General features: G+C 39.7%; 1 protein-coding gene across 4 annotated transcripts in view; it reads left to right on the top strand.

The window, feature by feature from the left end:
• Window positions 1-11,719, top strand: part of SEMA4D (semaphorin 4D) — an 81,591-nt gene extending 69,872 nt beyond the window's left edge. For 2 of the 4 annotated variants that reach the window (XM_066339805.1, XM_066339804.1), the window contains exons 10-17: window positions 259-410; window positions 1,989-2,164; window positions 2,281-2,437; window positions 3,231-3,453; window positions 3,846-3,961; window positions 7,717-7,889; window positions 8,098-8,141; window positions 9,264-11,719. In XM_066339805.1, coding sequence (XP_066195902.1) covers window positions 259-410; window positions 1,989-2,164; window positions 2,281-2,437; window positions 3,231-3,453; window positions 3,846-3,961; window positions 7,717-7,889; window positions 8,098-8,141; window positions 9,264-10,180 — 1,958 coding nt within the window. In that variant the 3' untranslated portion in view covers window positions 10,181-11,719. The other 2 variants (XM_066339807.1, XM_066339806.1) reach the window with 2 other exon arrangements.
• The last annotated feature ends 283 nt before the right edge of the window (window positions 11,720-12,002 follow it).

Raw genomic sequence — 12,002 nt, 5'->3', positions numbered from 1 at the left:
CAGGTATATTAATGCTTTCACATAGACTTCATGGCTTTCTGCGTTTTTCTCTGTTTCTGGTTGGTTTTTTCGTGGTTCGCGATTTTTTAAAGAAATCCTATTCATATCATGAACATCAAACTGTAGAAGTAGATCAGCGAGTAGAGAGGAGGTAAATGCAATGTGGAGTTTGGATGAAAGATAACTTCTGAGGGTCTTCGAGGGAATCTTTGAGTTAGTCACATATGTAATAGAAAATTCTTCTGTTTATATCTGTAGAGCCCAACTTTGTTTTTGCTGATGTCATAAGAGCAGATCCAAACAGCACAGATGGAGAAGACGACAAGATATACTTCTTTTTCACTGAGGTGTCCGTGGAGTATGAATTTGTTGGAAAATTGATGATTCCAAGAATAGCTAGAGTATGCAAGGTGGGAGATAGTTCAGTTTACTTTTACTATATCTCTTGGGATCTTGTGTGTGTGTGCATGTTAAAAAGCATTCATCATTCTGATGTACTGCCAGGCAAATAGAGGTGTTTGAGTTTAGTAAACCTCAATGAATGAGCCATTCCAGTCAGTTATCAGGACTGAGAAGGCCTAATGGTTGCATTGTAAATAAATAGTTGATATAATTTTGCACAGTTGTGAAATTTCAGCACATCTGGGGGTTCTGCTCTTCTCTTGGAGAAAACAAAGCAACCATGACAAAACCCAGCAACAGAAAAAGTGTTGCTCCAGTTTTCATTGTTAATTTTTTTTAAACAAGTACAGCTCCCTGTGAGAAGTGACTTTGGTTGGAGCTGAGCAGATAGGATGTGTGTCAAGTGACTTTGGAGTATCTGTATGCAAGCACAACTCTAGCTCTGTTCACAGCAAAATGATTCTTGACTGTGGTGTAGCAGATAGGACTTCTGTGAAACTGGCTAGAGCTGCCAGAGCCTGAAGGGAAGTGGTCACCAACAGCCTGATTCTGTCACACTTGCAGTGCTTAAGCCTCAGTGTGTTAAGCTGATTCAAGTAAGGTCTCAGGAATGCTGGTTAAAAGTCTTGCTGATGGAAACGTTTTCAGTAGAAAATGTTTATTTAACAAAAACATTTTCACTGGAATGTATCAATTTCCTTTTTTTCCAACAGGAAATTTACCCGGCTGTTTCATTTTTGTGTGGTTGAAAGTTTTATTTTGACTTTACTGTTCTGTTTTTAAACAGGGAAGTCAAAACAGCAATAAGAAGTTAGTGCCCTTGAGATTTCCCTTAAACAAGGAGCTGGAGGCAGGTTTAGATGGGGCTTACTATTATGGCACTCTGCCCACTGACAGCTTTGCACACTTTAAAATGGAAGTATTGTGGAATATGAGAGCTCCATTTATTATAGTATTATGTATTTCAGACTGTTGTTTGAAATAGGAATCAGTGGCAGATTGCAAATCTATAAGCACTTATACTTAATTTTTTAAATAAATTTTTCAGATTCCCTTTAATACATTGCATACACCAATGGATAGTGAATGGAAATATTAAATGGAAATATTAATACTGTTTCAATGTGCCCTTTTATAAGAGAAGTATCAGACCTACAGCTCAATTGTCAAAAATGTTTATTTGAATTTAAATCAGCTGTGATGTCAGAGGACAAATACAGTACTACATATTTTTCTTAAAGGACAGTATAATACTTCCATGCTTGTTTTGCTTTTTTCCTAATGAACACTGCCCATCTCAGTTTTTCCATGTGGTGCTGAAGTGTGGTTCTTCATTAACTCTACCATTTCATTTTCCCTGTATGTGCAATAGGAAAAGTTTTGCATTATTTTTTATTCTACCAATTTTCCTGTGACTTTTATACTGTTTTGTTTGTGAATATGTTAACATTTTTTGATGTTGCTATAGATGAAACATTATAAAACACCAGGGCTTAGTAATTGCATGCTATATAGCAGTGGTTCTTGGATGCAAAAATGCTGCTAGTTTTTCTCACAAGCACCTTTTTATTTTTTAATACCATAAGAGGGACCAAGGAGGATTAAGGACCTTGCAGAAAAAATGGACTTCGTTTCTCAAGGCCAGACTGATTTGTACCATCCCTGATAAGAATTTAATTTTCAATGTTATCAATGATGTTTTTATTCTCAAATCTCCGACTTTGAAGGAACCAGTGATATATGGAGTCTTCACCCCACAACTGTAAGTGTGGCATAGCCTTTTCCTGGATAACTACCTTTAATCTCAGTTGGCTACAAGAAAATTTTAATTACTCATGTTTTGTTGGGGTTTTTCCTGACTTCTTCCTGATTTAATAGGAATAATGTGGGATTGTCAGCAGTGTGTGCATACAATCTGTCTACTGTAGAAGAGGTTTTCTCAAAAGGAAAATACATGCAGAGTGCTACAGTGGAACAGTCTCATACAAAGTGGGTACGATACAATGGGGAAATTCCAAATCCTCGACCTGGTGCGGTAAGTTTCTGTAGTTTTGAATCTGATGGCTTTTTTAATGCTCAGGAGGAAACAGACTATGGAATACTGGTAACCTACTAATGATTCATTTGTTTGCCCTCACCTGGTTAGTTCTTGTAAAAGCTTCATAGAAAAACGTTCAAGTGATATGTTCTGAACTTTTTACATGGGAATCAAAGTCTTGAGAAACGGTTTGGGAGTTTTTAAATTTAGAATTAAGTTATTTGCTGGTTTTGTATTTCATTATTTTGTTAATAACTTTCTCGTTGTGAAATAGAACTCAGTTTACACTAGTGACATCATACACTTTTTAGTTCAGGTGAAAAGAAGTATAGCAACTGTTGCATTGTCTCAGTAGAGTCAGCATGTTTATCTAATGCGGTGCACTTCTCTGCAAACTAAAACCTTCCTAGTGCTGGCGTCTCTTTCAGACTTCTTTACTTCCTTATGTTCCTTACAGTCATACTGTTGTTAGCTCTGAAAGAGGTGAGGGTTAAAATTACTGAAGGTGCGTGAGAGTACAGAAGGAATATTTAACTAGAACATATTTTGGACCCAAAACAAATTGTAGTCCAAAGCTCAGGGATTAGTACATCCCTGAGGCCAAAGTCCTATGACACCTGAGGATCTTCCTTGGTACAATGAGTATAGTGTACAGGTGTGGTTACTGGCCAGAATCGTGTGGAAAAGAAAATGGATGTAATTGCTGTTAATTGTTTTCATTTTGTATAAGTAAATGATACAATTTGGTTGTCTTTTTTCTTTTTCACTCTCTCACTGTCCCTGCTTCTAGTGTATAAACAATGAAGCCAGAGCATCAAACTACATGAGTTCTCTGAATTTACCAGACAAAACGTTGCAGTTTGTTAAAGATCATCCTCTGATGGATGACTCAGTGACCCCAATGGGAGACAGACCTCGTCTAGTAAAGCGAGATGTGAAGTACACACAGATTGTAGTTGACAGAGTCAGAGCACTCAATGGCACCATCTATGATGTTATGTTCATCGGTACTGGTGAGTTCTGCGAAACACCTGTTTTTGGTGATGCACTTATTCTTTAATTTTCTGAGAGAAGCTCCTGAGATTTCTGTTTAAAAAAGTAAGATACTACAGTAAGTTGACAGTCTTAGGTGCTTTGAAAAAGTACTGCAGGAAGAGAACTGCAAAGCTTCAGTGAGTTCAGCAAAACCAAACAATACAATCCCCAGCCAGTTATTCTGTGTACTAAAACACTGTTTCTTGCTCCAAGGTCCTGATGATGGCAAGTTTAACGATTGCCTTTGACATGGAGTTGTTTTCTTGAACAGCAAGCAGATTATTGAGACAACTTATAGCAATTGTGAAGGCTTTTTTCCTGCCTTTTTATTTCAAGGATCTTACTTAAACATATTCACCTGTTGTTTCAGATCGAGGAGCGCTGCACAAAGCTATCAGTTATGAAAATGGAATGCATATTATTGAAGAAACACAACTTTTTCCAAATTTTGAACCAGTCCAAACTCTATTGCTTTCATCCAAAACAGTAAGTGGTATAAGCATCCCAGCATTCATCTCCTTTTGTTCTTTGGCAAAACCTTCTTTGTGCCGTTTTGTGACCTTGTGACAAGGAGATCATCACTGTGAATAGAGCCAAAGGCTGCATTTGTAACTCACCATGCTTCAGCAATCACATATTGCTTGCTGTGTTTCAGTATGTTTGGTACGTGGCAAGCTTCTGAACATATTTAGATCTTCATCGGGGACAGCTGGAGGAGCACATGTATGCAAGTCTTCACTTGGTTTCCATGTACAAAAGCAGGAAACTGTAAGGTGTTTTAAGAAACCGATTTCAGATTTGGACTGATGTAAAAAACCTGACCCCTTGTGGCCACTGCAGATTTGTGAGGAAAAATCCCTGGGGTTGAGGTTGGCAGAGGAGTGGTGTGTGGTTCTGAGGAAGTAGACCTGAGAAGAGAGAACAGTCTTCTAGCATAGACACTCACAATTGTGTAGTTCATTGATTTCTGCTGTCCCAAATCTTGCAGACTCCTGCATGCTGGTTGCATCATGAGAGCAGTCATGTTGCTGCAGCTGTGGGTGAGGGCCTCTGGTGAGGTCCTGTCTGCCCAGTGGGGCACCAGCTGCAGCTCCAGCTGGATGGCACAAGAGCTGGTGCACGCTCCAAACCTGGCAGCTGTCCTGCACTGTTTATTACTTGCTTAGTTTAATCCTAGAGTGCTTTTTGGGACCACAGGAGGGTGGTCACTGTGTGTAGTTGTACATGACTTATGTTCTTGCTCCTTGTTACACAGACCTTCTTATCCATAAATGTGTCTGTCTATGCCTAAAGTCATCAGTAAAATTTTCTGGGTTTCATAGAGAATGAATGCCTCTTTTGAAGTATCTAGTAGTAATACCAGCATTCAGTAGGTACCTTGTGATCCATGGCAGCATAGAGACTTAGGAATACTTTGAAACAGCTTTTATTTTTGTGTGATATTTGATAAAATTTTGTATGTCAACGTGATCAGCTCATTGAAACAGAGCTTTATGCAGTAGTTTTTGCAAGGTCATCCGGCATGCTTATTTATGATTTCATGCTTATAATAGAAAGGACAAGAGTATGTTTTTGCTAGACAAATGGAAATCAGGATTAAAAACGTCTGTATTTAGTTTTCCATAAATGCGTTTGTATTATTTTTGCATGATGCATCACACTGACAGCTCATTTATATATCTGTGCAAATATGTGTTTTGTATATATATATATACACACACATACATATACAGACACACACAGACACACAAGGTATTTGCTTAATCTACCAAAAAAAGTTTCAAATTTCTTGCTTTGATAGGAAGTTTTGGAATTTGCTCTGTCATAGAAGATAATGATAGATACCTCTTCTAATACATATGCTAATACCCATTTTTCTAAATTGGGGGATCATTTCTTCACTGGCTTATTATGATTTGCCTATTTCAGGGCAGTGCAAAGAAGGAGATGGGCATTAAGCCTGATAAGAAATACACATCACAGCAATTTCAGCACATACTTGGAAGGCTGGTGTTGGAATAATGGCATTGAATTTATTCCCTCTGTGTCCAGGTGCTACATACTCACTAAAGTAATGCCGCCCAGTACGTTCCCATAAAACCAGAGGTCCTTTTCAGTGAATGGGGAGTGGGAGGTTGGGTCAGCTTCCAGAGTCATGGTAACTGACTCTGGTCATAGTACCACCATCCATAGTCACAGTACTACCCAAGCAGGGATTCCTGTTGCTTTCCAGCCTGAAAACTTCCCATAGTGAAGTTCATCACAGAGCTGCTGTTGTGTTACATGTCATGGTATTCCACAGTAGTAGACTAACCACAGAAGGGTAATAATTACCCTGATGGTGGGCTTTAGACCTCTCTGGAGTCAGAGTCCTTTCTGAGTGCATTTTTCAGTAGTCTCCAGATTCTTCCTGTAGTGTGTAGAGGGTGGTGGGAAGTCAGATGAGCCTACTGTAGATCATCTTAACTCCTGCTTGACTGGAAGGTGTGTCTGGATTATTTTTTTAAATGGTTTGCCCAGCTCACTGCATGTTCTTTGAACTCTTGGATGTATGAGTTGAGAAACATGCCAAGATGCTACAACCCATGCACAGTGTTGAACTGTTATCCAGCAGAGCACTAGAGAGATGAGCAGTGCTTGGTGCACTGTGGAAATCTTTGAGGAGGAATAGGAAGTTATATGTCTCCAGCACTATAAACTTCCTTCTGTGAGCACTGCAGCATAGTCCAACACTAATCTGTGTTAAACTTCAGGATGGAAGAATGCATTTGAACGTTTGTTTGACTATCATTCAAACTGTACCTTCCAGCAGTGCCAGCAGATTCTTTTTTTAATCATGTTTTATCTCACATTTTCCAGTGTCAGGAGTTTCCCTGAAAGCTTTTACGCACTTCATATGGAAGAAGGATTCAAACTAATCTGTGCTTGGTCTTGCGGCTTCCCCATGAGACTTCCATATGATCGTTGCATTGTAGAGACTGACCTGTTTGGAGCTCTTGTGGCAGAACCTCCTTACGTCCTTAGTTGAAGGAGCAGAGCATCAGTGAGCCCCAAAACCTAAATGCAGCTTTAAGAGGCTCTGTCAGTTCTTTTCTTAAGGGTGTTTTATGATAGCAAGACCAAATGTGTGCACCTGAACATGACATTTTTGAAGAATGTTTCTGTGGTTTAAATCTTCCTTGGCTGTCTGCTCATCACTCTGTGACCATACTCATCCTGTTGGAGTCACGCAATCTCACTGCAGATGTGACTGAGTACATTTCTGTGCACTGAGATCTATACAGCTGCAGAGCAGGAAAAGCAGTTCCATACTTGTATACATATATATATATATATATACACACGTATATATTTTCCTGACAACTGCAGTAGGGTACTGCTAAACCTGCTCGATATTCTGCTCAGGATGAATCAGCCCACTGCTGAGGTGGGTTGTGCCATTCAGCTTTGTCTGCAGAGCTTCTCAAAAGCAGTAGTGGTGGATTTGGATTGCAGCACAGGCTCCTTTCTTGAGATTTTGCCTGATAATCTGTAAAGTCACAGTGTACCTTTAGCCATCATTTTCCCTGAGCTCTAAAGCAGATGAGTGAAATAAAGCAGCTGCCTGCCCTTTATGATAAGGATGAGTGTGGTCTTTTCCTGCTGTGCTCAGAGTCAGACTGCTTTAGGATTGCCAACAGCAATGGTTCAACAGCCATTGTGATTGTTTCCCCCTTCTTCTAGGTGTCTTGCCAGTGCTGTTTCCTTTGAATATTGCCGGTGTTCTTCCCTAAGAAGCATTCGACTCTCACAAGGATGATGCTGATGTGGCTACAGAGAGAAGCTGGCTAAAGAGCTGAAGGCAGTAGGGCTGCTTTGGGTTTACAGGAGCAGCCCTACTGCCTGCTCAGTCTTGTATGTGCCAACTGCACCCTTGTCACCAGCTCAGCCTTGCCTTGCCTCAGAGAAGGATTACTGCATTCACATTTCTGAAAAAACTGATAAATTCATAGTTAGACATGGTTACTTTCCTGTTCTGGGTTTTTGTTGTCTTTTTACACTTTCAGCATTGCTGCAATATTTCCAAGATAACTTGCTAGAAATAAAAGCTAATCAAATGCTTGTTCTCCTGAGGCACCACTTTTAACAAAAAAGGCTGCATATATGCAGCTTTAATAACATTTAAATTGTTCCATGAATTGGTTGTTTGGGTTGAGAAAATGATTGGTTGTGATTTTTTTGTTGTGTTTTGTTTTCTTTAGGGCAGAAGATACCTCTTTGCTGGTTCAAATTCTGGTGTGGTGCAATCTCCAGTGGCATTCTGTGACAAGTACACCACTTGTGTTGACTGTGTTTTAGCAAGGGATCCTTACTGTTCTTGGAAACCTCTTGAAGCTTCCTGCATTGATATTTTTAAAGAAAGTGAAATGGAAAGGTAATAGTATCTTGATTAACTTACAGTCATTATTTAGTCAGTCTTGTCCCTTCCTGATAATTTGAATTGAAAAAAAGGAATGTTTTCAAATACAGAGGTTTTCCTTTTCACTTATGTCTGCTGTTTAGATGACTCTTATTAGTACAAGAAGATAGATAGACTTTAGGAAACAAGATTTGAAGTTGTAATGGTTGTCCTCCTTTTACAGGAACTGGATTCAAAACATAGGTGGAGATGCATCTTCCTGTTCTGGTGAGTTAGTCTTCAAAGAGCTCCTTCATATGTCTAGGTGGAGTGGTGAAAGAGTCCTATTTAGTTCAGCTTTACTTTTGTGATTATCTGGACATTCATTTACATTTTAATAGGTATGGGATTCTGCTTTGAATATTTGAGCATCTGTACAACCTGCATGTTGTCTTAAAAACTGTCTGTGTTTGTATGCATTTCAGTGTGCAGTGCACAACCCCCTGAAAAGAATGGGGGCACGTCAACAGTGACTTGTGATTGAAAGCAATACCAGAAGTACTTCTGTTGCAGAGGCCTCTATCTCTTTGATGCAGAATTTGACATTCTACTGTGAGCTTTGACAAGTGCTTGGTTATTGCTGCTAGATCAGATTAAATTATTCTGAAAAAAAGAGCTGGTTTTATGGTGAGAGGGGAGGAGGAACTCAGAACATGATATGGAGCAGCCTGAAGTACCTTCCATAGTGCTTTAAAACAAGTAACTACAAGTCCTTTCTTTATTGTGTGTGCTGCTGCCAGCACATCAAGGAGATCATAAAGCGTGGTAGAGTTACAGGAGGTTTTAGCTGCAGTAAAAAAAAGCTTTTAAGAGTTAGATGTACTCACTTTTTATATCTAATTCAAGCAAAGTGTGGACTGCCATGAGAGCTTTGCATGTTATTTTTTTTTTTTTTGTTAACTTAGAGGGTGCCATAAGTTGTGGGTGTGCTATAAGTGCAAATATCCATTTTTTCAGAAGAGAGTTAGTAATTCAGTTTCCTCTTGGATACCTTGTAGTTGCTGCTTTATTTAAAATGCACTGATTGGATATAAAGTGAGACCAAGTACAGTATCTCTCCAAAACAGTGACTTCTCAGGTGCACACTCAGTTGTCAGTGAGGTCTCACCTTTATCTAGAAGTGGAGACCATCTTAGAGTTGAGGTGTCCTGTCTCTTAGTTTGTCTCAATGTTCCACATGCAGTTTGGTATTCCACTGAGATTCTTGCATGCTGTCCACCTGGTCTTGTGAGGTGAATGCCGTAATCTTCATGCTTCCAGTAAGACTGTAACACAGTCTGGTGAAGCTGTACAGATTAGAGCAAACTGGAATCATTGCTGATACTCTGCACATTTATTTTGATGTTCCAGATAAAGTAAGAGAGAATCCCCTACAGCATACATTCAAGCATGGGAGCACAGCAGAACTCAAGTGTTCTCAAAAGTCCAATCTGGCGCAGGTAGTTTGGAAGTTCAAAGATGATGTGCTGAGAGTGGAGAGTCCCAAGTACCGTCTGCTGGAGAAGGCACTGCTCATCTTCAATTTATCAGAAGGAGACAGTGGTGTTTACCAGTGTTTGTCAGAAGAAAAAGTTAAAAATAAAAAATTTTCTCAAGTGCTGGCTAAGCATGTTTTGGAACTGAAAAAAATGCAGCATACCACAGTGGGTCCCACCGCAACAGCCGCACCAACAGAAGGTAATAGTGATGTGCCAAAAATATCAGCTGTATCAACCGAGGGGTCCACTGCTCACATCTCAACCACTCACATGGTACCAGTAACGACAGCAAGGATATTAACAAAGCCCATTGGCCCTGTCCTAACAAGTGTAGCCTCCAACACAGAGCTCTTCAATTCAATTCCTGATGCAGTCCCAGAAAAGACAATGTTCCTGAAGTCAAATGATAACTTCCTGTTGATGTTCCTCTTCCTCTTCTTTTTCGTTCTCTTTCTGTGCCTGCTCTCCTACAACTGTTACAAAGGCTACTTGCCAGGGCAGTGCTTGAAATTTCGCTCTGTGATGCTGCTTGGTAAGAAGAAAACAAAGTCAGATTTTTCTGATTGTGAGCAAAGTGTGAAAGAGACGCTGGTGGAGCAGGGCAGCGTCAGCCACCAGAGCGGGGAGCAGCCCAAGCCTGCGCACGACACCGGCTACGAGACGGAGCCCGACTGTGGGAACAGCCAGCTGCAGGCTGGGGACTCGCAGGCATCCCGCGAGGCCAAGGACAAGCCCTTCGACGTCAAGTGTGAGCTCAAGTATGCCGACTCGGACGTGGAGGGGGACTGAGGGACCCTGCTGTCCCTCTCAGCGGCGGAAGTGAGCTGTGATCCTGCAGCTGGCTGTTTGAGCATGGAGGGCCTGGGTGTGACAGCTAAGCCATAGCAGGGGTTACATGCTTAAGCTGTACAGCAAGCCAATTTTTCAGATCTCAACAGATTAGAGAAATGTACTTGTCTGAAGATCATAGCATCTTGTGTTGTACTGTCTTTTTTTCTGGTGGTTTTTTTTTTTTTTTTTTTCCAAATGGCCAGTTTCAGATCACCACTTGTTTATTCCCAGTTTTCCCCCCACTGAGCACTTTTGCTCTAGTGAAGGTACTTGCTTGTTCTTTGGCCATATTCTCTGATAGAGTAAAAGTAACTTTATAATTCAGTTGGCTTTAAAAAGTACTTCAGTCTTAACATATTTTTAGTTGCCATTAAAAGAAGGTCTAGTTTCATTTTAATTCCAAATTGGAAATTGAGTTTAGTTTATCAGATTGGTAAATTATAGACTTTTGTCCAGATTGGGACATTTTTTTTCTTTGCTTTTAGTGATTGTTTTTAGTTTCATGCTTTGTGTTTCGGCACACTAGATCTATTTAGTTGATTAAAGTTAATTTTTTTAACTGCTCTATAAGTATCTTAGATTTTAAGGTATAATGGGGATAGCATTGCCTTGATTTGTGTAAGACTCAGGGATAATCTTGTTTAAAGGCTCTTTTTTTTGCTGCTTTCTAGAAATGTAGGTACAACAATATCAGTACAAAACATGGAGTAAGTGGGGAATGGGGAAGGAGGAAACAAAAGCTTTTCTTTTCTTTTTTTTTTTTTTTCCTCTCCCCACCAGCCAGCCAGCTGGACATAGTCACGTTTTATTTTCTATACAAAACTGGATTTTTTGTTTTCTCTAGTTTATGGAACAGTACAGGCAAGCAACTGTCAGTTAGCAGTGACACGGAAAGAGATTTCTTGCATTGTGGAAACAAAACAAGAATCAAGAAGAATTAACTCCAACAATTCAGCTAGTGACTCGCTGGAATGGACTGTTAGGACACAGCCTGATGAGAAAACATTGCTGATTTTTTTCTTCTTTTCAGATTCAGAAATAACTCAGCTTCTTTTTGTGACAAATACTTGCAGCGTGACCCTTTCTGGATGATACCTTCACTCTCCTATGCAACTGGAGACTGAAACTGGAGCTGCTTAAACAATCAGTCCTTTGAACTGTTTATGTGAATCATGCCTGCTAACGTGAAAGTGTGCATTTGTTCTCAGCCTGGTTCACAGTAGCACTGTTTGTCTGTAAAAGCATTTTATGTGTGCAGTACAGTCCTGAAGAATTGTTCCTCTCACTGCTTCTTTCTGTAAATATTGCTAGAAGTAGAATACATTTTAACAGTAAATAGCAGTATGCCTGGGCTGCTTTCCTGTGTTGAACCTTCATGCAAACATAATTTAGACCATCTTAGTGTAAACAGTTTATATTTTATAAGATTCAGTTTGGTTTTATTTTTCTATTTTTAATTATGTACATATAACAGAATAAATATTAAAATAAATTGTATTACATCTTGGCTTTTCTGAAACATAACACAATGACAGTGCTTTCCTTTTGGCAAGCACTAATATTCCTTGTGATTTCCTTTGGGGGGAAATGTAAAAACTTTGTAATTAATTTGAAGCAGCCTCTCAGCTTCAACTGAATGGGTTATAACCTGGACTGGGCAGATGGGAAGGATGGGAGAAAAACAGTGTGGGTGAAGGAGGAAAGTGCTCTTCTCTGGGGACCTAGGGACACTTCGTCTTACTACCTTTCTAAATCTCATTTGTCTTTTTGCATTTTTTCT

This window comes from Sylvia atricapilla, chromosome Z (genome assembly GCF_009819655.1).
Source record: "Sylvia atricapilla isolate bSylAtr1 chromosome Z, bSylAtr1.pri, whole genome shotgun sequence".
NCBI lineage: Eukaryota > Metazoa > Chordata > Aves > Passeriformes > Sylviidae > Sylvia > Sylvia atricapilla.
This window is presented reverse-complemented; position numbering and strand designations above follow the sequence as displayed.